The sequence below is a fragment of the Sylvia atricapilla genome, chromosome 5 (assembly GCF_009819655.1).
Source record: "Sylvia atricapilla isolate bSylAtr1 chromosome 5, bSylAtr1.pri, whole genome shotgun sequence".
Lineage (NCBI taxonomy): Eukaryota > Metazoa > Chordata > Aves > Passeriformes > Sylviidae > Sylvia > Sylvia atricapilla.
Window position 1 is genome coordinate 22,109,341 of NC_089144.1, and position 25,969 is coordinate 22,135,309.

Consider the following 25,969-nt stretch of genomic DNA (forward strand, 5'->3'; position numbering starts at 1 on the left):
GGGAGTACAGAAATGGAGCAGTTTTCCAGCTGGGCTGTAACAGGAGGTGATGCCTGAGGTAACCCCAGACTCGTGAGATGGGTTTCTGCCCTCTGTGGCTTTTAGTCACACTTGGGTCAAACAAAAACCCCTAAAACGGAATTCAGGGATAAATTCTTGCTGGGATTTAGAGCAGAGCACTGCCCAGCTCCTCCAGTTCTTCCAACAGGAACTGAGTTGGGAGCTGTGAAGTCACCAAACCACCGTGTCCAAAGGGTGGAAGGGATTGATTCAGGAAAACCCCCGTGGGGTGGGAGCTTCCCTGGATCCCTCACTCTGCATTTCCAACCACCTGCAGTAACAGGGAACAATCCCAGTCCCTCTAGTGCCTGTTCCCAGCAGGATTCTCTGCTCCTACACCCATTCCCTGGATCTGTGCCATTTCCAGGGTGCACAGCACAGTGGGAATCCGCCCACAGAATCCCTGTGGTTTGAGAGACACTCAGGTCACATTTGGGACTAGCCTGGGAATTTATCCCACCTCTGGCTGCTGCAGGTGAAACAAAACAGCCAGGAATTTGGGAATTGTCCCCTGGAATTCTCCACCAGTTTTGGGAATTCCACACAATTATCCCCTGACTTTCTCCTGCCTCAGAGCCACTGTCCATTCCAGATGCAGGTTGGTGTTGTCTCCTCCTCCTCCAGTACCCCTGGGCATGACCCTGGAGTCACTGAGATCCTGCTCCTTGGATGTGGATGTGCTGCCTTAAAGGAGGCATTTGGCACACCCAGATCATCCACCAGGCCATGGAATCACATCCTGAACTCTGGCAAGGTTTGGGTTGGAAAGGACCTTAAAGATCATCCAGTGCCACAGACAGGGACACCTTCCACCATCCCAGGTTGCTCCAAGCCCCATCCAGCCTGGGAATGGAAGCAGCTTTTGTTGGAATAACCATGAAATTTTAGGCTACTTAATGTCTGTTACAGGATTTTTCTATTTCAAAACAATAAATAAAATTATATATAAGATCCTTTACTGTGGGCATTACCCTAAGTTAGACTTGCATGTGATGGACACCCCAAGGATGTTTTCCAGGGAATGTGGGAGTCAGGACATCTCTGTCACAGCTCTGGGCCACTCTGGTGTGAACTCCCTGTCCCCATGTGCTGGCCCTGAGTGATGCCCCAAATGTCAGGGATTCCCCCTCAGGCTTTGCTTTGTTCCCCTGGCAGGTGAATTTCAGGGTCATGGGATCATTTAGGTTGGAAAAGACCTTTTAGGACCATGAGGTCCAACCATTCCCAGCTCTGCCGAGGCCACCCCTGACCGTGTCCCCAAGTGCCACCTCCACGTGGCTTTAAATCCCCCCCCAGGGATGGGGACTTCACCCCTGCCCTGGGAAGATTGTGCAGGGCTGGATGATGCTTTCCGTGAAGGAATTTTCCCTAAAATCCAACCTAAACACCTCCTGGTGGAAGTAGAACCCAACCTTTTTCCCAGTGGGTGATTACAAAAGCAGAAGGAGCTCTGCTGTGGATTTTTCTGGACACAGCACTTTCCTCTCTGGCATTTAGAGAAATTACTTAATTAGGGGTTTTTATAGAGTCCAGAGGGGATTAAACTGCATGGAATTTCTCCTTCCATGGAGGGATGATGGTTGGGCACACTAGAATTTGACTTCATGGAATTTCTCCTTCCATCATGGAATGATGATTTGGGCACGTTGAAATTTAACTGCATGAAATTTCTCCTTCCATCATGGAATGATGATTTGGCACGTTGGGATTTGAATTGGCACGTTGGAATTTGACTTCATGGAATTTCTCCTTCCATGGAGGGATGATGGTTGGGCACGCTGGTGAACAGGAAAAAGTTGAAAGTGTGAAGTTCTTGGGAATAGGCACAATCTTGAAATTTTAATGATCATTCCATGACCCCTGGCTCGCTGGTCCTGCCAGTTACCACTTTCATGAGGTTTTCGTGGAAGGAGTTCTTGTTGGAGGACTGGTATTGTATGGGAAGCTGGGGAATCTTGGGAAAATTCAGTGGGATGATGGAGGCCAGAGCTGTCACCAGGGATCTGTTGGATCCATGCCTGAAGACGGGACAATGACAAGAGGAGGACGCCTTAAACACAGACATCACCACCTGCTGGAATCCTAGAAACTCAGAATTTGGGGTTTTAGTGTATAGTAATGCACATCAGTCAAGATGGAGGATTTTAGGTGTTGTCTTTGTCCTTCTTCTTCACCTTCTTCTTCCATCTTCATGCGTTTGGGTGGTTTTCTGGAATTGGGTGAAAAATGTCTGCATTGCGGGCCGAAAGTGGTCATTATTAGCTCAAAACCATAAATAATAGAGGTGCCACCTTAGTATTGGGTGATTGTCCCTTAAAAGACCTTAGAAAAAGTGAAAAGCTCTCCATGTTACCTCGTTTCCCTGGCTTGCTAGTTAAGCTCACAGCTCATGGGCCTGTAAATACTGTAAACAGATAAAATATAATAAACATTCCAAGTCCAAACTCGACATCTTCCCGAGTATTATTCATCCTGACCTTGGCAAGAGAAGACAAGAAGCCAAAAACCCCTACAAACCACCCATCTCCTGAAGTTATTTTTTTTTACCAGCTCGAGGAAGGGAAAAACCACTTTGCATCCCACAAATACTCTAAAAGGAGGGGTTGTTGCATTGTGATGTTTCTCCCTGGTGCCTGACAGGGTTCACTGCTTCCACTACTTAATCCCTCTGGCCAAACAAGGGAATTACGCCATCGTGGCCAACGTGGAGAGCATGGACTACGACCCGCTGGTGGTGCGGCTCAACAAGGACATCAGCGCCATCGAGGAGGCCATGAGTGCCAGCCTGCAGCAGCACAAGTTCCAGTACATCTTCGAAGGTCAGGCCCTTCCCAGTCCTTCCCCCGTAAAGGGGTTTGCATTCTTATCCCAAAGCTCTGCGGGATTTCTTCCAGGGATGAAGGAATTGTCACCTTCAGAACAGGGATGGGTGAGAACTGTGTGGGGTTTGAGCGGCTGGAGAGCTGGGAATGTTCCCTTGGAGAAGGGAGGGATCCAGGGAGAGCTTCCAGCACATTCCAGGGCCTCAAGGGGCTCCAGGAGAGCTGCAGAGGGACTGGGGACAAGGCCTGCAGGGACAGGACACAGGGAATGGCTTCCCACTGCCACAGGGCAGGGCTGGATGGGATCTTGGGAACTGGGAATTCCTGCCTGGGCTGGAATTGCCAGAGCAGCTGTGGCTGCCCCTGGATCCCTGGGATGTCCAGGGAAGGGTTGGAGCAGCCTGGGACAGTGGGAGATGTCCCTGCTCATGGCAGGGGGTGGCAGTGGATGGCCTTTAGGGTCCCTTCCCACCCAAACCATCCTGGGATTCTGTGATTCCCTGTTTGTTCGAGAAGAGGCAAGGGACACCACACAGAGCCACGGGGACCATTCACATCCTGTTGAAGTTAAATCCATATTTGTGGTCCTCCTTAATCACAGGCAGCTCTTAACCCCGAGTCTGGGATTCACAGATGCCCCACACTGGCTGCCTGTACATGAACTGAATCCTTAATTTAAACTTTTAATTGGCCTCTGGGCTTGCCCAGGCCTGTGCAGTGTAAATCAGGCTGGGTTTTTGCTCTTGGTAATGTGACATGAGTGGATGCATCATTTTGGAGGTGGCTGTGTCCCTTAGCCCCCAGCTGTGTCCTTGTGACATCCTTCAGACACAGGAAACTGTCAGGACTGATCAGAGAGGGGTTGTGCATCAGGGGCACTGAAATGCAGCTCATTCCTGCTTCTGGAGACTGAATTTTCCAGGGAAAATGGGGAAAACACCATCCTGGAAAACAGATTAAAATCCTGTGGCTTTACAGGAGCTGCAGTGACCCATAACCCTAACGCTAACCCTAACCCTAACACTTGCTCTGCCCAGACAGGGAGAGGGACTGGAAGGGACATTTTACAAAACCTGATTAAAATCACTGGTCATGATAACACAGCTCTAACTTTTGGGGGGCAGTTTTGTGGTTTTTTTACTGAAGAACTGGAAAGCCCTAAACTGCACCATGAAGATTTACTGAGGGGTTTCCAGGTAAAATCCAGTTATCCCTTGACCTCAGCTGACATGCACCACTCAACAGTGCTCATTTTTGGGGGGTTTTACCATGAATTAATTGGCACTAAACCTTTTTTCCCCCCCTTCGCAGGTTTGGGCCACCTCATCTCCTGCATCCTCATCAACGGCGCCCACTACTTCAAGCGCATCAGCGAGTCTGGCATCAAGAAAATGTGCAGGAACATCTTCATCCTGCAGCAGAACCTGACCAACATCACCATGTCCCGGGAGGCTGACCTGGACTTCGCCAGGTGAGCACAAACCTCGGGGTGTTTTCACTTTTCTGGCCCCCACAGGGGCAGAGGCGGCTCCTTCCAAAAGTCTCAGGTGGCCAGATCAGAGTCAGGTTCAACGAGTGCGAGGTGTTGGTGGCAATTTTGGGTTTCCTTTGGTTGAGCAACATTGTTTGGTTGAGCAATCATGGAGTCGGGGGGGGTTATTGAGGTTAGGGAAGATCTCCAAGGTCATCGAGTCCAAATGTGGATCAGTTGAGGCTGATATGAGGTCCCACCAAAGTGTCTGCGCTTGGTGCTTCCTTGGGGCTTCTCCGAGACCAAAACCCAGGCAGGGAAAAGCTTCCAAAGGGAATGGGTAGAATTTAGGATGAAATTGGTGCTTGGATTTATTACCAGATGAGAAATATTTGGGTTTGTTGAAGGCTCAAGGTCACCAGATCCAGGTTGTCCTGAAGGGACATCTCCCTCAAGTTCCGTTACCTTGAAACGGCAGGAGCAGCAAAATAACCCCCAAACTGGGTGTGACATTTCCCCTGCAAACCTCTCCCACATTTTGGGGTCTCTTCGCTCAAGGAGGACTGAGGGATGAGCAGATGGGTGAAGGCAAACCCTGAGCAGTGGTTTTGGCACCTGGGAGCTCCTCAGCTGGTCCTCTGTGGCAGCAGCTGGATCAGGAGGGCACAGCTGAGCCCAGGAACAGCCACAGGAGAGGTCTGGGACTTGGAAATGAGGGAATGGGGTCAGATGAGAGAGGTTTGTGGGAAACTTGGATCTGACTCACCACAAACATTGGGAAAACTTGGTACCATCGCTGTTGGAGACTGAATTGGGAGGGAATTTTGGTCTTCCTGGATGAGGAGTGTGACTGAGTGCCTCATTTATTTGGGATCTCATCTGGGGGTGGATCATTATTGAGTTCATTTCTTCAGATCTGAGGGGTGAGGAAGTTGTGAATGTTGAGGCCTGCAGGAGGTGGGGGGAGACAGATCCATTAGAAACTCTGGAAGGAATAAACTTCCCAAATTTCATCTTTTCTTTCTTAAATGACCATCCTGTGGTGAAGGAATTTTGCTGATATCCATCCCTAACCTCCTCTGGGATGACTTGAGGCCATTTCCTTGTGTCCTGTCCCTTGTTCCGTGGGAGAAGACCCTAATTCCCACCCTCTCACAGCAGCTCTGTGCAGATTTCTTCCCATCAAATCAATCCAGCAACATTTTTCTTTCATTGCTTTCACCACTTCCCTCTTTTCTTTTGGGGCATAATTCCATGCTCCGAGGAGTCTGTTTGATTCTTTAGCTCTTCAGGTGACTCCTGAATGTTGGAATGTTTATTACCCAGGCTCTCCTTCCACATAAACAAGGCTCTGGTGCACCCGAGCCCTGCCCTGCTCACCTGAATTCACAATCACCTCAGCAAGGCTCTCACGCCACCCCAGGGACTCCACCTCACCCAGGTCTGCTCAAACTATTAAATAAACATAACAGTTCCCCTCCAGAAAGCATAAAACAACATCAGGCTGGGATAAAAGTGATTTGTACCTCTGAGATACGGCTCAGGCAGGAATCTGTAAATGCTCTGTGCTGTGGTTAACTCTCAGTTTTGCCTTTTTCAAGATAAAGTGGGGTTTTTTTCATGTGCAGGGGCAGGGGCAGAGCTGATGGAGAAATCCTGCCTGCCCTGCTCTCCCTTCCCCCTGCACCTCCTGGGATAAATTCCCTCCCTGTTTCACTTCTCCAGGGAATTGGAGGATCATGAGTGGGACAGGAGACTCCCAACCTTGCCTGGATATTTCTGTGTCCACGACACTGAGGCTTCGAGGAGCAATTAGCCACAATTAACAATCAGTGATCACTCCAACACAGCCCCTCTCCATGCATTCGGTCTGAATTTGGAACAGGTCCCTTTTCTCAAAGCAAACCCGTGGTTTAAAATCGGTTTGTAGGAAGGACCAGACCAGTTGTGGAAGGCCAAAAGTTTTTTTAAGGTTTTTCCTGAGCATTGTGCTTTTGATTTTGCTTTTATTTTTCACGTCAGAGGTGGTCTTCAAGGCTTTTCAGAGGCCTCAGAGGCACTGGGCATCCCCTTTCTCCTCTGAAGCCAAAATCACCTGGAGGATTCACAGCAAGCCCAGGTTGCACTTGGTCCTGGTGAGGCTCTTGCTGTTCCAAGCCCATTTTTCCAAAGCTCTGTAGCCTGCAGGTGACAACACAGCATTTGCTGCTTTGGGAACAGTCCCATGGCAAAGGGGAAAATGTGTCTTAAATGAGTTTTGCTTGAAGGTTCTCAGTTCAAGGCAGGGAAAGTCTCAGCAGAGCATCGCAGAGCAGAGCTGGAGCCCGTTTCCATTGGAAAAAAAATTAAATTGCCAAGTGGGGTGAGGAGTTTTTTCTCCACCAGGAGAATGGGTGAAACGGGCTGGTTCTGACTGCTCAGGTGTCACAAAGGGTTTGTAGCATTTGCTAAATTTCCTGCAAATATTAATAGGTTTTTCACTCCTGTGTGTGTTCAGTATCTAGGGCAGCAGAAATGCAGGAGGTTGTTGGGGCTTCCACTGCTTTATTGAGGAAAAAGCAGGGTTTTCTCCCAATGGAATATCCAGGCATGTGCTGCAAAGTCTGGGACTGAGCATGACTTCCAAATGCCTCCAGATCTCCAAAGTTTCACAGCCAGAATTAGATTTAGGGCATGAAAGGGATAAAAGCTTCAAATTTGAATTCCTACTCAGGTCCTTCCCCTTGTGCCTTCTTTCCTCTATCCCCAGCTGAAATTCTCTGGGATTTTATGAAGATTTCATCAGAGGTAATCAGAAGGGGTGAGGATTCTGCTCCAGACTTACCCTGAAATAAAAAAATCACTGAAAAAAATGCAGCTGAGTCACACAAAAATTGAGTGTCCCGGAGGGTGAGCTGAGGAGGCTGTAAAGGGAGCAGAGGGAGCAGGGAAATGGGAACATTTTCTCTAACAAGTGTCACTGCCACCTCGGAAATGAAGGTTTCTGAGCAGTGCTGTCACTGTCCCCAGGCCTCAGCTGGTGGCAGCAGAGGGACCCAGAGGTGTCCCCACACCTGGGGTCAGCTGGAGCTTTCCCTTGCTGCCATTCCAGTTGTGCCCATGGACACTCCTCCTGCAGGGATCAGGAATCTTTTATTGCTGTTGGTGACAACACCAGGGTTATTGGCTGTGGCGTCACCAGGGACAGTGGCTGTGATGTCACCAGGGACGTCGGTTGTGACGTCACCAGGTGCAGTGGCTGTGATGTCACCAGGGATACTGGCTGTGGCATGTCCTTGTGGCAGATGTGGCACGTCACTGCCACTGCTGGTGGATCCTCAGGGAAAGGGTGGGGCGGAGCCATCAGAGCTCCACTTGTTCCTGGTTTGGCCACCAATAATACCAAATCATGGACTCACAGGATCATGGAAGTTGGGAAGGATTTCTAAGACCGTGGAGTTCCAGCTGTGCCTGACCCCCACCTTGTCCCCAGCCCAGAGCTCTGACTGCCACATCCAGGAATTCCTTGGACACCTCCAGGGATGGGTACTCCAAACCTCCCTGGGCAGCTCTTTCCAATTTTAGCAACCCTTATGGAGAAGGAATTTTCCCTAAAATCCAGCCTGAGGCCGTTCCCTCTCCTCCTGTCCCTGTTCCCTGGCAGCACAGCCCGACCCCCCGGCTGTCCCCTCCTGGCAGGGACTTGTGCAGAGCCACAAGGTCCCCCCTGGTCCCCCTTTTCTCCAGGCTCAGCCCCTTCCCCAGCTCCCTCAGCCCCTCCCGGGGCTCCAGACCCTTCCCAGCTCCGTTCCCTGGACATTCTCCAGCCCCTCCATGGGTTTGGGGAATGTTCCCATTACTCAAAACCCCACCTTTATTCCAAGGCCAGGTTGGACACTGGGGCTTGGAGCACCTGGGATAGTGGAAGATGTCCCTGCTCATGGCAGGGGGTGGCACTGGATGATCCCTCCTCACCCACAGCATTCCACAATTCCCTGATCCTGTGAAGGGAGAGGTTTAGGAAGGTTTAGGATGGTTTAGGAAGGTTTAGGATGGAGGATGCCGCTGGAGCCTGAGCCTTTATCAAACCCTGCATCACGGCAGGGCTGTGGTGGCAGGTTTGGATCCTCGGGCTCAGGGCTGCTGTCCTGCCAGGCTGGGCAGGTTTTTGTTCGATGGTCCCCAGATCTCTGCCGTTCCCTGCCGCACGAGGCTGTCCCAGGGATCAGCAATGACCTGCTGCCATCTACTGGGAGCTGCCGAGGGAAAAGGAGACACACTTAAACATCCCCGTGCTCTGCAGGAACACTTCTCATTGCCAAATCTCATTTCTCTGTCTGATGTTACTCTTGATAAATACTGTGTTGTGCCTGGGTGCCCAGGTTGCCTGCTGGAGGGGTTTTCCTCTAAGAGCCATCTTTGAGCTCGGTTTGTGCGTGGAGAGCATCAGGTCCAGCAAATGCTGACCCAGATCCCTTTGCTCAGGGTCAGGTGTCTCTGCAGAGCTCCTGCGATGCCCCCCTGCCGCCTCTGGGCGAGGGAAACATCTCAGATCTTCCTGGGGCTGCCCTCAAGCCAGACTAAATCTGGGGTGTTCAAAATCATTCCGTTTGGGTAGACCCCACGTTAGCAGAGTAAACAGGGCCGTGTAATTCCCCCCCTTCCTAGCCCGAGTTGTGAAAGGTAAAAATCCCCAAACCTTCACAGTCTGGATCCCAGGAAGTCCCTTCCCTCCAGGGGCTGAGGGGCAGGAGAGGCTCTGGAGGAAAATCTTCCCTTTGCTGACAGCCTGGGAGAGAAGTGTGGTCTCCATCTCAGACTGGACTCCTGCCTCTGGAGCGTGTCCTCTTTGGGCTTGCAGCCTTTAATTAACAAAGCTGCTTTAGTTTTCAATTAAGGACTCGGTTGCTACAAAATCCGTATTTTCTTTGCCTTTCTTTTCCGCCTTGTTTGCTCCCCCCTGTAGTTTCCACTGAGCTTTGATCTCAGTGAGGGTGTAATTAGCTGTAATTAGTGGTTTCACCGCATTAACCAAAAATCCCGATGGCAGAGGATTAAAAACCACCCCTCAGCTTGACACCCTCGTCCTCACCTTCCTCCTTCTGCATCCCCAGGGGGTTTAGGGGATCAGAGGGTCCCTCTATGGCCCTTCCCCAGACAGGTGCTGCTCCTGCATCCCCAATATCCACATTTTTATGGGATCATTAAAACTCCCCAGAGCAAATCACCCATCCATGGATTTCCTTCCCACTTAAACCTGCAGCTGCCAGGAGTTTTAGGACAGCACCAATTTGCGCCTTCACAGCATTCCCTGGAGCATTTCCTGGGGTGTCTCCCCTGCTTTCAGTACATTTGGAATCATGGAATGGTTTAGATTGGAAAAGCTCTCTGAGATCACCCAGTTCAGTTGTTCCCCCAGCACTGCCATCAGTGCCCCACGTGCCACATCCACATGGATTTTAAATCCCTCCAGGGATGGGGATTCCTCATTGCCCTGGGCAGCTGTGCCTGGGCTGGATAACTTTCGGGGAAGGAATTTTCCCAAATATCCAATCTAAACCTCCCCTGGCCCACCTTGAGGCTGTTCCCTGGCAGCACAGCCCGACCCCCCGGCTGTCCCCTCCTGGCAGGGACTTGTGCAGAGCCACAAGGTCCCCCCTGGTCCCCCTTTTCTCCAGGCTCAGCCCCTTTCCCAGCTCCCTCAGCCCCTCCTGGGGCTCCAGACCCTTCCCAGCTCCTTTGGCCTTTTCAGCCAAGTGCCTGCTCCAGGTTTCCCAAAGTTTCATCTTTCCCAGTCCTTCAGGAGCTCCTGGAAGCTGTGGCATGGCCAAGTCCTCTGCTGAAGCTTCTTAGCTCCTCAGCACAGGATGGAGAGGAGATTTTGGAATGTTTTGGAGATTTTCGAAGACGTGACTCTGCTCTGAGGAAACCTTGCTCATCTTCCATGGGTGTGTCAGTCCTTCTCCTTAGGGCTGCTCTCAAATATTCCTCCCCGGGACAACACCCTTGAGGCTGTACACCCCGTAGTAACCCCAGAGTAACTGGGTTAGGGGCTAAATTCCCCTAATTCAGAGGAGCACAGCAGTTCCTCTCCCCCTGAACACGCTGGATGTGGGAAGTCACGGAGCACCCACTCTCCATGGGGATGGCTCCACGTGCCAGAAGGAAGAACCTGAAAATCTCAGCAGGCTCTGGAAGGCACCAAACCTGCTCAGCCTTCCCAGTGTTGACTCAATGTTTTATTTTGATCAGGTTTTTCAGCCCTTCCCCGAGGCGCTTTTAATCTTCGCTCAGTAACCTTTAAAAGAGAGAGGTTTTCGTGGCCTCTGCAACGATTTTCACTGCCTGGACGGGGATGTCTGAGCTGCTCCGAGTAAAGAGATTAATTCAATTTTGCTAAACTGGAAATGGACTGAAAAACTGAGAGGCTTCATTGACTTTTCCTCGCTCGGTTCGTGGCGTGTTAGAGAAACAATCAATGGGGAGGGTGAACTTCTCTTCCCATTTCCAGGGAAGCAGCTCAGGGCAGATGGGAATAAACATTTTTTAAGAAGTCTGTTTTGGCCAGAGCACGTTCCTCCTCCTTCTCTGCCTTCAAACCATCAGGATACATTCTCCTGGAAATGAATTACAAACAAATCCCTCATTTATCCCCGAGGTGACAGTCTTTTGCTGATATGTGCTTTCTGGAGACTAATAAGTTTTGAATGTCGGTGTAGGGTTGGGGGGGAGAAGAAAAAAAATCCAAGTAATTACTTTGTGTTCCCAATAAGCTCCTTATTTGTGTAGGTGCCTGTGTGTTTATCTCCCTCTGTCATGCTGCATTGCTAATGGTAATTAAAGGCAAGGGATTTTTCTTGGTGGAAGTTTCTCCTTGTTATTTTCCACCTTTAGTGATTTTGGCCTCGGTGACGATGCTTTGCCACCAGCCAGTTACTTGTGGAGATGCTTTAATAGAAGGTCTGAGTTCAGGGAACTCTGCTTGTCCAGCTGGAATTTTGGATCATTTTATTTCTCCAAGCCTGTGAGGTGAGCATTGTTTTTTTTTCAGGCCGGGGTTTGAGAGCACATCCTGGAGGTGTCAGTCCTGGTGGCCACTGCCACCCATGTGAAATCACAGAGAATTCATCAATATCTGCATTATTTGCCCAGAATTCGGGTTGTTTGAGAGCACATCCTGGAGGTGTCAGTCCTGGTGGTGTCTGTGGTGGCTTTGGGAAATCACAGAGAATTCATCAATGTTTGCTTTGTTTGCCCAGAATTTGGGTGGTGGCTGGTGGCAGTAAAAACATGGAGCAAACCCATGTGGTCCATGGTCAGCAGTGGGATGGGGTGGGCTCCCCACAGGCTCTGGATTTTTGGGAAACCCACCCAGGACACCTTGGCTGGGGCTCAGGGGGTGGGACAAGGAGTTCTGCCGGGTTCCCAGCCTTGCAGGAAGAGAACAGCCTTCCTGTTTTCCACAGGAAACATGGACGATGTTTTGTTGGGAAGGGGTTTTGGCTGGGAAGAAGCCACAGGGCTTTCCCTACAGCCCCCACAAGGCTGCAGAGTCTTAGTCCAGGTCTAAAGTCTGGATCAGGAGGCCGAAACTGCAGCTCCAGACGGTGCCCAGATTCTGATCAGTTTTTCATCCCACAGAAACATGAGGATTAGTGGGAAAGCTCATTTTTAGTTCCAGTTAAAGCCTCTGTGTGTGTGTGGTGGATCCACCACTGGCTTTAGCAGTGGCTTTATTTGTGTGCTTCCTCTACAACTTCCACAGGAGCATTCCAGCAAATCCTCTCCTCACTGGCCAATCCAAGGATTGGATTCCTTGATTCCCTGCACTTCACAGCTCCAGGCTCTGGAAATCACATCCAGCATCACACGAGGGGTTGGGCTGGAGACACGGAGGCAGCAGCTTGCAGGGATGGAAATGGGAGCCAGTGGAAGTCCAGGAAATTCCGCTGGTTTTCCTTAATTAAAGGGTTTTTTTGCTTTAGAGTAGCAAAGAGTGGCACCTCCCAGCACAAGGAATGGGCTTCAGTGGATTGTCTTCGTTTGGATTTGGGAAATCATTTGGGTTGGAAAAGCCCTCTGAGATCATCGAGCCCAACCCTTCACCTGTCACTGCCAAGGCCACCACTGACCCTGTCCCCAAATGCCACATCCACAGGGCTTTGGAATCCCTCCAGGGATGGGGACTCTACCAAGGCTGGAAAACCCTTTTGGGGAAAAAAACTTTCCCTGATATCCAACTTAAACCTCTCCTGGAGCTTGAGGTTGTTCCCTCTTGTTTTGCCACCTTGGGAGAAGAGCCCAACCCTCTTGAGCTTGAGCAAACACCCAGAGCCATCCCATGGGAACAGATCCCACTGTGAGTGTGTGGGAATGTGAACTCCATGTCTGAGCCATCCCATATGACCTTGGCTCTCCTATTTGGGTTAGAAACTGCTTTTTTCTCCTGTTCTCAAAGGTGGGTTCTGTGCTGGATCCTGTTCTGGGAGGTTCTGATGAAATTCCCAAGCAGCTTTCAGGGAAAGGGCAGGTTTTTAGGAAGAGAATTTGTGTGAGACACACACACAAAAAAAGAAATGACAAAAATAAAATAAATGAAAGGCAGAACCATCAGCCTGTGAGGAGCAGCCATCCCAGGCATTTGCCTGCAGCTGAAGGAAAGGTAAACACCGGACTGTCAGCTGGAGAAGCATCTCTATCGCCTGGCTCCCACCTGCAAATGGCAGCAATTAGGAAAATGTCCTGCCTTTTTCACAGGAGGTGGCATCATCCCAGAGAGGCCCGGGCAAGGCTGGAGGAGCAGATTGCTTTGCCCTGACAGTCAGATCTCATTAGGGCCCCGCAGAGCCTCAGACCCCGTTATCAGCTCGGGAATTACCGATCCCGGGGCTGGCTGACAGTGCTGGAGTCACTGCTCCTCACCTCTCTGGCTCTGCAGTCAAATCTGCCAACGCTCTCTCTCCTCTCTCTTAATTAGATTAAGCCTGGAGTGAAGCTTTCCGACCCGGAGTCAGAGATGTGTCCCTCGGAAGGGGTGGGAGCGGGCAGGGAATGGCTGGGAGGGAGGAAAATGTCGGTGTTGGGACACAAAGGGACAGTGAGGACATGGCCAGGTCTGGGCGCAGGGCTTGTGAGGTGAGGGAAGGGAAATGGGCTCAGGAGGGAAAAAGGGGAAGGGAAAATGGAAAAGAGAGGGAGAGAAATGGCCCAGGGCCAATTCCTGGTGCGATAGAGGAGGGAAAAGGGAAACTGAGGGAAGGACAGGAGCAGCAGAACTGAGAGGACCACCATGGTCAAGCCGTGACACAGCAGTGGGGTAGAGCAGGGATGGCAACAGGTGTAGCCCAGGAACGGCAGGGTTCCAAGTCTGTAAGTGATTCAGGGGAGGTTTGGACTGGATTTAGGAACATTTTTGTCCCCCAAAAGGGTTATAAAGCACTGGCACAGCTGCCCAGGGCTATGCTGGAGTCACCACCCCTGGAGGAGTTCAGAACCACATGGATGTGGCACTTGGAGATAAGCGTTAGTGGTGACCATGGTGGTGAAATGATGGCACTGGACACCTGAATTTTGGCAGGTTGAGATACATTCCTTCATTTCCTCTACAGTTTTACTCTTTAATCAACAAGATCTTTAATTCATTCACTTTTGGTCTGGCTTGGAGGTTTTAGCCAACTCAGGGCTGGTGGTGAGTCCTGGTGCAAGACCACACATTCAGCTGGTGAACCCAAATAATCCTAAATAATCCTAAATAAGGATTTCCACCAGCTGCATTCTGGAGCCAGGAGTTTCATCCTTCCCATTCTGCTGAGGATCCACGCCTGGAGATGTGCTGGTCATTCCAGGTGGTGGGATCTGTCACATTCCCAGCTATCACTTCTTATCTTCAGGGTTTACTCCCCTTGGCCAAAGAAAGTCCTAAGATTTTTTTTTCACCTCTCAAATGCTGAGAGGTGGGGCTGCTGCTGCTGGGGGCAACTGGGACCTTCCTTTGTCACTGGTGCTGAAGGATGGATGATTATTGGGGGGAATTTGCCCTCGTGCCAGGGAATGTTCTCAACCATCAGCCATCTCCCGCCTCTGGGATCACAGAATTGTGGAATGCTTTGGGTTGGAAGGGACCCTAAAACCCATCCAGTGCCACCCCTGCCATGGGCAGGGACTCCTCCCATTGTCCCAGGTGCCTCACCACCCTCACAGTAAACTCTTTCCTCCTAAATTCTAATCCAAATCTCACCTCTTTTAGTTTAAAACTTTGCTTTTGTCCTGTCACTATCTGTGGCCTGTGTAAAAAGTTGCCTTCCATTTTTTTTCCCCCAATTAATTCTCTTTAGGGATTTAAGGCTGTAAAGAGTTTGGGGTGTAACCAAGATTTATGGGCTCCATGGAGTCAGTCGGGGACAAGATATCACTCAGCATTTTCTAACCCATGGAGGAACAGCTCCAAATCACCCTCTTTCCTCCCTCTTCAGCTGTGCAGTAACATCTCGTTTGGGGGACTCAGCTGTCCCCATGGTGTTCCCCAGGAGCTTTCCCGGGAAAGGTGTGCTCCATCCGGGCTGGATTTTGGTGTGATTGCCATCATTACCCTCTGACTTCCACCCTCAAGTGAGATGAGACGGCCCAAAAGGAGAGCTGTGATTTTTGCAGTTAAAAGACCAGAAAAAACCCCCAACAAATAAACTGAGAAATTATTCTTGAAGTGCCAAAGGCGAGAGGCTCTGGGGCAGGCATGAGCAGGGAATGCAGATCAGGCAACGCCGTCTATCCGAGGTGGAGCCTCTGCTGGGGCTGGCATTAAAAATTCCGACTCAAATGCGGGAAACATGGAGAGAGGGAGGTGAATTATTGATGGGGAGCAGGGATTACCATATCTGACAGATGGAGACTGTCTGAGAACATTCTGCAGAGTGGCATCTGCACCGCGCCTGATTGGCGTCCCTGAACTTTGGCGCGTCAGATGTCGGATAGCAACACCACAAACTCTGATGTGGCAATTAAATCTGTCCTCTAATGAACCTGGGCCTCGCAGCCAGGAGAAATCCGTGCACTCAGGTAAAGTCTAAATGCCTCAATTCTTGGTTTTTTAGGGAGGTACTTAAATAATTACATCCAGAGCACTGCAGTGAATACACACACACACGCACGTATGATGTCAACATTTAGATATATTCAGGAATTTACGTACAATGTATCATCTCCCACTCCAATTTTCCTGAAGGCTGTAAAGCTCCCCTTGTATTTTATAATTTGTATTCCAGATTTGAGCTCAAATAATGCAGAGAAGCTCTAAAATTCAGCTGCCACCTCACGTCACAGAGGTGCATTAACACCTAAAGCTGAAGTGGGGCTCTCAAGTGCACAAGGAAGTTGTAGATCAGACACGGATTCCACGTTGTCATGTGTGGAAAAACAAAGAGGAGAAGGAAAGAAGTGCAAATAAGAGCAAGTTTGATGCTTTGGTGAGGAACAGCTTGGATTGGGAAGAAGCAAGATATAAAATATGGCTTTTCTAATAGGATTCAGTGCCTTTGCAGTTATTTTCCTAAGACCAGCCCAATGTGGGAAATGGGTGGATTTTTCTGCCATCTGTTTAAAGTGGGGCACTGGAGGAAATTCAGTTTTCCTTCATGGAAAATGTGAAGATTTTGGGAATCATCAGGAAAAATGTGCTTTTAGTCCCTGGAGGGGCTTTTCAGGGGTGGAATCTGGGAGGTTACTCAAGGACCATCAGTATTAGGAAAAATCTCTTCAGCCAAAGCGTTGCCCAGGCCAGGGCTGGAATACCCATCCCTGGAGGGATTAAAATCCATGTGGATGTGACATTTGGGGACATGGTCAGCGGTGACCTTGGCAGTGCTGGGAATGGTTGGACTGGATGATCTCAGAGGGCTTTTCCAACCTGAACAATCCCATGATTCCGTGACTCTGTGGGGTGGATCCATGGTTGTTGGACACACAAGGAGCTTCCCTCTGGCCCCGTAACCACGGAAAGGATGAGGTGGGAGGGGACCATGGTGGGCTCATTGCTCCTCCTCACCCTCCAAGCAGCCTTTGAGAGGATGGAGAAGTTCTGGACACGGTGTCTCCAAAGCAGCTCAGGACACTCTCAAACGGGAACTGCAGGAGGTTGATAAATTAATAAATTACTACGGAAAACTCCAGGTTCAGCTCTCCCAGCAGAGCCCTTTGGAGAGCCTGGAGGTTTTGTGCAGTTGAAGACGCGTTTCTGGGGGAGATGAAAAGCAGTTCTGAGAATTGCGGAGCTTTTGATGGCTCTGAACTACTCCACCATCCAGAAGCAGTGCAGGGGTTCTCTTCTCACTCTGTGGGCAGCTGTTTTGTTCCCAAGGAGCTGCTGTTGCACTGCAGTGGAGTCTGTCCATAAAAAGGGATGAACAAAGGGGTGCAACTCCAAGATATTCCATGAGTAAAACCTTTTTTTTTTTGCTGTGGAGAGTGGAGATAGAAACCCCATGAACTCCGGGTTTTACCCTGCACTGACATTGCCTTGATAGTATTTTCATTTAAAATGGTCAGATTTGTGCTCTCTGGCAAAAAAAAATTATTGTAGTGAAGCTCTGTTGGCTGAAAAAGTTGGGATGATTGGAGCTAAGCCCACGAGGAGCAGCCAGAAATAGTGCACACAGCAGTGTGGGAGCTGCTCTTTTAGGGGTGGTGGGTTTCAATCCCTCTAAATACAACTTTCGCCTTCAGAAGGATGGAGAGGGAAAAGCATTTTCAACCACAAATGCTGGAAAAGAGCAGCAGCTGCCCACAAAAACCTGTGGCCTCAAACCTGGAGGTTTCCAAGCAGCAGGAGAAGTGTTGAGAACTGGGATGAAATGTTTCTCAGGACAGTGGCCAGCACAGAAAGCAAGGAGGAGAGGGTCAAAGCTCTTAATCCCTCATCCAGGACATCCACAGTTCCATGCTGATGTCCACCACTTTCCGGACATCTCAGATTTTGGCACTGAACCCATCCTGGTTTCTTTCTGCTCTGTTTCTTCTCCTGGGTGGCCGTGGTGGTGGTGGCAGTGATGAGGTGGGTCACTGGGTCAGGTTGGAGGCTGCTGCAGGGGTTTGTTCCCTCCTGGTTTGGATAACTCCATGCCTGGCAGGTCCTTTCCCAATCTCAGCAGTTTCCAGGCTGGATCGAGGCACCAGGAGACAAAAAATACAGCCATGAGGCAAGAGAATAAAGAAAAAATAAACTCTTCCAGGAAAAACGTTAATGCGATCAACAAAAAATGCTTACAAATTTGATTTGCTCGTCCACAAAAACAACCTCCATTCCCTAATTTTGGAAGCCACCACAGCGTTCAAAGCAAATTAAAAGGTGACCAGCAAAAAACTTGGAGTGGTGTTTGAAACAACTTGGGGCTGTTTGCCCAGACCCTGGGGAAACACCAGGGGCTGACCATGACCCTACAGGGGAACACTGAGTTGGGGAGCCCAACCAGAGCCTACTGCACTGATGTGCTGATCCTGACCATGACCTACTACAGGCAGACTTACTGGACCCAGCCACAACTACTACAGGCTGACACTGAGTTGTGGAAGCCAACCACAGCCTACTACAGGCTGACATGGAGCTGATCTCAACCTACTACAGGCAGACACTGAGTTGATGGAGTCAACCACAGCCCAGCACAGACACTGACTTCTTGGAGCTGACCACAACCTACTACAGGCAAAGAGATCAACTGATTCCAACTTGTTGGAATCAACTGTATTTACTACAGGTGAACAGTGGCTTGTTGGACCCAACCATGACCTACTGTAGGCAGACACTGACCTGTGGAACCCACACCACAACCTACTACAGGCTGACACTGATTTGTTGAACCTGACCGTAACCTACTACAGGCAGACTTATTGGACCTGACCACAGCTACTACAGACTTAATGGACCTGAGCACAACTACTACAGGCAGACATAACACTGCAGGTGAACCACAACCTACCACAGGTGAACACTGACATGATGGACCGAACCACAACCTACCACAGGCTGACACTGACTCATAGAACCCAACCACAACCTACCACAGGCTGACACTGACTCATGGAACCCAAACACAACCTACCACAGGCTGACATTGACTCATGGAGCCCAAACACAACCTGCCACAGGCTGACACTGACTCATGGAACACAACCTACCACAGGCTGACATTGACTCATGGAACCCAAACACAACCTACCACAGGCTGACATTGACTCATGGAACCCAAACACAACCTACCACAGGCTGACATTGACGTGTGGAACCCAAACACAACCTGCCACAGCTGACACTGACTCGTGGAACCCACACACAACCTACCACAGGCTGACATTGACGTGTGGAACCCAAACACAACCTACCACAGGCTGACATTGACTCATGGAACCCAAACACAACCTACCACAGGCTGACATTGACTCATGGAACCCGCACACAACCTACCACAGGCTGACATTGACTCATGGAACCCAAACACAACCTGCCACAGCTGACACTGACTCGTGGAACCCACACACAACCTACCACAGGCTGACATTGACGTGTGGAACCCACACACAACCTACCACAGGCTGACATTGACGTGTGGAACCCAAACACAACCTACCACAGGCTGACATTGACTCATGGAGCCCAAACACAACCTACCACAGGCTGACATTGACTCATGGAACCCAAACACAGCCTACCACAGGCTGACATTGACTCATGGAACCCAAACACAACCTACCACAGGCTGACATTGACTCATGGAACCCAAACACAACCTACCACAGGCTGACATTGACTCATGGAACCCACACACAACCTACCACAGGCTGACATTGACTCATGGAACCCAAACACAACCTACCACAGGCTGACACTGACTCATGGAACCCAAACACAACCTACCACAGGCTGACATTGACTCATGGAACCCAAACACAGCCTACCACAGGCTGACATTGACTCATGGAACCCAAACACAACCTGCCACAGCTGACACTGACTCGTGGAACCCAAACACAACCTACAACAGGCTGACATTGACTCATGGAACCCACACACAACCTACCACAGGCTGACATTGACTCATGGAACCCAAACACAGCCTACCACAGGCTGACATTGACTCATGGAACCCAAACACAACCTACCACAGGCTGACATTGACTCATGGAACCCAAACACAACCTACCACAGGCTGACACTGACTCATGGAACCCAAACACAACCTACCACAGGCTGACATTGACTCATGGAGCCCAAACACAACCTACCACAGGCTGACATTGACTCATGGAACCCACACACAACCTACCACAGGCTGACACTGACTCATGGAGCCCAAACACAACCTACCACAGGCTGACATTGACTCATGGAACCCAAACACAACCTACCACAGGCTGACACTGACTCATGGAACCCAAACACAACCTACAACAGGCTGACATTGACTCATGGAACCCAAACACAACCTACCACAGGCTGACATTGACTCATGGAACCCACACACAACCTACCACAGGCTGACATTGACTCATGGAACCCAAACACAACCTACCACAGGCTGACATTGACTCATGGAACCCAAACACAACCTACCACAGGCTGACACTGACTCATGGAACCCAAACACAACCTACCACAGGCTGACATTGACTCATGGAGCCCAAACACAACCTACCACAGGCTGACATTGACTCATGGAGCCCAAACACAACCTACCACAGGCTGACATTGACTCATGGAACCCAAACACAACCTACCACAGGCTGACATTGACTCATGGAGCCCAAACACAACCTACCACAGGCTGACATTGACTCATGGAGCCCAAACACAACCTACCACAGGCTGACATTGACTCATGGAGCCCAAACACAACCTACCACAGGCTGACACTGACTCATGGAACCCAAACACAACCTGCCACAGGCTGACACTGACTCATGGAACCCAAACACAGCCTACCACAGGCTGACATTGACTCATGGAACCCGCACACAACCTACCACAGGCTGACATTGACTCATGGAACCCACACACAACCTGCCACAGCTGACATTGACTCGTGGAACCCAAACACAACCTACCACAGGCTGACATTGACGTGTGGAACCCAAACACAACCTACCACAGGCTGACACTGACTTGTGGAACCCACACACAACCTACCACAGGCTGACATTGACTCATGGAACCCACACACAACCTACCACAGGCTGACATTGACTCATGGAGCCCAAACACAACCTACCACAGGCTGACACTGACTCATGGAGCCCAAACACAACCTACCACAGGCTGACATTGACTCATGGAACCCAAACACAACCTACCACAGGCTGACATTGACTCATGGAACCCAAACACAACCTACCACAGGCTGACATTGACTCATGGAACCCAAACACAGCCTACCACAGGCTGACATTGACTCATGGAACCCAAACACAACCTACCACAGGCTGACACTGACTCATGGAACCCAAACACAACCTACCACAGGCTGACATTGACTCATGGAACCCACACACAACCTACCACAGGCTGACATTGACTTGAGGGTCCAGCTTGAGCTCCTGCCCCAGCTCACCGTTCTGTCCCCATCCCACTGTGGGATCCCATCGTGTCCTTCACCCATCGGCAGCTCCCAACCATTCCTGGATTATCACAGCTCAGCTGGCACCACTGAGCACCTCCCCAGTCCCATCCAGTTCCACATCACTGGATCCTAAATACAGCTGGGGGTTGGCCACAGTGATTGTTGTTCCCAAAGGGAAGCGAAAATTGTGGGATTTTTTGCTGACTGGAGCAGTCTCTGCAGCACTTTCCGTGGAAGTGCTGACTCCCTCTTCTTTCAGGCTACATTCATTTCCATGTTCTCTCCAATTTATGCATGAGGCAAGGGGAAAAATCCCTTAATATTCCCTATAAACTGGCAGATGGTATAGATAATTTTTTTTTTACTATATGCAGTAAAATGCAAATGTGTGTGGCTTATTTGCAAATGCTGGCATTAATAACCAATATTTGGACAGGTCAGATTAACACTTTTACTGATCTATTTAAAAGATTCTTTTCCAATCATTTGCACACCCAAAATCAATTTTAATACAACATGTAAATTGAATTTAATTTTTTTATACAGAATTGCATTTATCTTCCTGAGCCATTAAATTTACTGTTTAATATGTACTTTCCAGCTCACTTGGCTAGAATTTCATTGCTCTTTATCTGTATAAATTTAATTAGCCTTGATATCATCAGTATATTATAGAACTAATTAAAGATTTAGATAAGTGCTGAGGGTGCTTGTTTAATACCCTATAAAGTTCCATTTGGAGAGCAAGAATTTCCATCTTTCATTAGGATCAGCCGGTTTGGAGCTACAAGGAGTGGCTCAGACATTGTTTTTTTGAAGAATTATTTAATGGCTGTAATGGATTTATCCTTCCTTTGAAAAGCTGTGTAATTACCGTGTCCCTCTGCACGCTGGGAGGTGTTCAGGGATTGGGTTTTAAGAGCTCCATGCACGTGAGGATGCTCAGAGATCCCCATGCCCAGAATCCCAGGATTGCTGAGGTTGGAAAAGCCCTCCATGGTCACAGAATCCAAGCTGTGGATGCCCAGCTTGTCACCAGCCCAGAGCTCTGAGTGCCACATCCTTGGACACCTCCAGGGATGGGGACTCCAGACCTCCCTGGGCAGCCTTTTCCAATGTTTTCCAACTTTTTCCATGAGGAATTTCCTTCTGATCTCCTTCCCTGGAGCTCGTGTTCCCAGCAGGGCAGTGTTGTCCAAGTGATCAACCCGGGGAGGAAGGGAGAAGGAAATATTAATGAGAAAATAATAGATAAATAGCAGGATAAAAAGGAGGGGAGAGCTTTGGGAAGGGTGGTGATGTTCTGCACGTCCCTTACCCTTCCCTTTGCTAATTAATTCTGCATTTGAGAGGCGATTTCTCGTCTGTGTTTGGCAAAAAGCTCTGCAGTGGTGGCAACCCCAGTGACAGAGCTGCACGTGGCACCCAGAGGTGTTGGCTGGAGGGTTTATCCAGAGTGGCTTCATCGGTATAAAAAGAAACCCCCAGGTGAGCTGATTGGTATGTAGGGCTTCATACGCTGTCTCTGTGGTTTAAACTTTAAAAGGGAATATAATTGGATTTTCTAACGAGGTTGTCTCTAATTAGAAGGCTAAGCTTGTGCCCTTTTGAATAAATACACTTGTTTTTCTTGCCTGGCTCTGTACCTGATCAGAGCCCTGTGTGGGTACTGAGCAAGGGGTGAGGGCTTCCCGTCTCTGATACTTCTTCCAGCCTTGGATAAATGACTTAATTTTAATTATTCTTCCTGCTTTTTAAAAAAAAAAAAAATCCCCAATATTATCTTTCCATCCCTTGATTATTTATTAAGAGCTGTGATTTGCAGAGCTACCACAGGAGCGTGAAGCACCACTGTACTCAAAATTCACTTTTATTTCTTCCTCCCCTGCTTTGTTTTATTTCCCAAATCATTTCCCATCTTGGAAGTTTGCACATTTTAGGTTTTTAAGTGGGGTTTTTTTATGTTCTTATGGTAGCCCAGCCCCCGAGCCATCTGTGCCTCCTGCCCCAAGTGGTGCCAGGTGTGGTGATGGGGCAGCTGCTTCCAAGGGGCTGTGGATGAGGTGAGCACAGAGAAGATGGAGATCACAGTGAGAGGAACATTTTGGGGGTTTTTCAGTCCATGGAGGGGTTTGTTCCTCACCCCAGGCAGGCAGGAGAAGTGTCCAGGTCTTGGTGTGGTCTCTGAGAGGAGCTGGGGTTGAGCAGAACACCAAAAACATCCCTAATGTGAACTCCCCTGAAGCACTTTGGGTTCCTCTGGTGGCACAGAATATTCCTGTCCTTGTCACTGGGACTGCTCCGGGTTAATCGAAAATCAGGGGAGAAATCTGAAGAAAAGTCAATCAGGATTGACATTCCCTGGGGGAATGGTGTCCTGAGGGTGATGTCCTTTATTTTAGGGTTGTAGCTGCAGTTCAGGATGAGTGGTTGGAAAGTGGAAGTGGATCCATCCCTGGGAGTGTCCAAGGCCAGGTTGGATGGGCTTGGAGCAGCCTGAAGGTGTCCTGGTTGGAATTTAACGATGTTTAGGGTCCCTTCCAACCCAAACCATCTATGACTCCATGAAAAACCATGATGCAGTTGTCACCTCCCATCTCTATTTTCCGTCTCATCTTCAGAAGCTCAGAGACAGAACCGGCAGCTCCCACGTTTGCAGATTTTTGATTTAAAATGCTGCTCACTGACACGTGTGTGCAAACATCCCCACAGCCTTCACGAGGTGCAGAAATTACAGTAATTGCTGCTTTACCTGCATTTTCCTTTGCTGTTCCGGGCTTTCAGAATTATCTTTGCAAACTCCTGGCTGGAACTCATCTCTCCTGCCCCATATCCTGTGCCCTGAAACCATTCTCAGCTCTTGCCCATTCCTACCTCTAATAACTCCAAAGGGAAAAATGCCCCATGGGATTTTTTCTTGGTCAAGCCAGGCCTGAAAATCCATTTCTTCTGCAATACTTGACTGAAGTCACCTCATTTCTTGCTCTTTTTTCCTTTTTTTTTCCCCTTCACTCACTCATCTGTATTTAAATGTCATGGTTCCAGCATGATCTTCAAATATCAAAATTGAGTAATTTTATAACCACAGCTTTGGTCTTTTTTGTCATCTTCAGTTTCTTGCTTGTCCCTTCTGGTGGTTTTTCATAAAATCACAGAATCTGGATTGGAAAAGACCTTGAAGATCATCGAATTCCAACCCCCTGCCATGGGCAGGGACACCTTTTACTATCCTAGGATGCTCCGTCCTGGCCTTGGACACTTCCAGGGATCTGAGGGCAGCCACAGCTCCTCTGGGAATTCCATCCCAGCCCTTCCCCACCCTCACCATAAAATCTTCCCTCTGTCCTGTCTTCCTCTCCCCTCATTTAGTTTTTATGCAGATTTTCCCTAAGTGCTTCTTACTTAACCTTTTTGACTTTCCCATTAGGGCAGCAATTCCGGGTGCTGCCAAAGCACCTCGCTAATCCCTTAAAAGAGAGGGAGGTAAAGAACAGAATTTATATTTCTCTTTTTTTTTGTTCCCTTTGGCTAATTCAGCTCCCAGACTGGAATTCCTGCCCGGCCAATCCGTTCCTGTCGAATGCAGAGCAGGCCCCCAGCTAGAGCAGGAAGGAATAATTAATGCGGGATCCTTTATTCTGACACATCACACCGAGGTCCTCCTCTGAAGAAGAGATCAAGTCATTCTCAGGGAAATCAGGATTTCATTTGGAATTCACCTGGCCACCTTTTGAGAACTTTTTTTTTTTTTTTGGGTTAGAGGTGAACATTAGCATTTAAATGGAGAATGGTATTAATAGCCCTCAGAGGAGCTGGGCTCATCCTGATTGCCTTTCCCCAGATTTTTTTACCCCTAAATGAGAAAGCTCCTTAATTTTTATTCTCTTTCTCCAAGAACAGAGTTCAAGAGACCATTTTTTAATATGGATATCTATAGATACACAAGCTTAAAATGACTCCTTGCAAAATGGGTTTGTGGTTGGCAATTTGCTGTTTTCTGTCAAAAGTGCTGCTTAAAAACCCAACAAAACAAACTGGTCTAGGGGTCAGGTGGATTCTGTACTTTTGGTTTGCCCATGGGATGTTTTTTTCCTGCAGCTGGGACTTATTTCCATCCCATTGCAGGGATATTGAACCTTCCCTGTCTGCTCTTAGCACAGAGCTGTTCCTCGTGTCCTGGTGGATCTTCCAGGGGCCTTTCCAGATGGATAAAGGGAGCAGGGAGAGTTCAGTTTTGTGTATTTGCTCTTAGGTTTGTCCTAAAAAATGCCCCCCCAAAAAATTCAAGGCAGCTTTGGACCCACTGCCAGTGGTCAGAGGAACAGGCCATGGGTGTCTTGGTTGGGATGTGAATTCATGAGATGAAAAATGGATTTTATTTTTAAAAAAATTAACAAATCCTTGTCATCCAAACCGTGACAATTAGTTAATTATCCTGTATGATCAGGATACTAATGATTTGGGATCCCTCAGGCAGTCCTTCACTCCTCATTCCCCAAAATATGCCATCAACACCGGGGCTGGATGCCAGTGGAGAAGTTTTTTTACCATCCTGAAGAGCTGAAGGCTTGGAGCAGATTAATTCCCTTGTAAAAAAGGATTATAAATTCTTATTCCATGGGAATTTGGGAGAGATGCTCCCTAAGAACCTGTCCCATGTTTTTGTGTGTAGAATCTGTCCTGTCAGATCAGCCCAACGAATCCTGTCAGTGCTTTTCAGCAGAACACAAATCAGTGATAAGCTGAGAGTAAACATGGAAATAAAAGGATTTCTCTGTTGGGATGAGTCCCTGGGACACTTTGTTCCCATCATTCCCACATTCCTAGAATGAGTTAGGTTGGAAGGCACCTCCAGAATCATCCAGTGCCATGGACAGGGACACCTTCCACTATCCCAGGCTGCTCCAAGCCCTGTCCAACCTGGCCTTGGACACTGCCAGGGATCCAGGGGCAGGAAAGTTTTGTTCAAAGAAAAAAATCCATGGCCTTCCCAAGGTGACAGAGCTCCTTAAAGGAAATAAAAGGCAAAAAAGGAG

At 49.1% G+C, this 25,969-nt stretch overlaps 1 protein-coding gene across 1 annotated transcript in view; it reads left to right on the plus strand.

Moving 5' to 3' along the window:
- EXOC4 (exocyst complex component 4) overlaps positions 1-25,969 on the plus strand; it is a 303,602-nt gene that overhangs the window by 275,036 nt on the left and 2,597 nt on the right. Inside the window, exons 16-17 of the mRNA XM_066318880.1 lie at positions 2,701-2,879; positions 4,194-4,353. Of these exons, the coding sequence (XP_066174977.1) occupies positions 2,701-2,879; positions 4,194-4,353 (339 nt within the window). The remainder of the gene's footprint in view (positions 1-2,700; positions 2,880-4,193; positions 4,354-25,969) is intronic.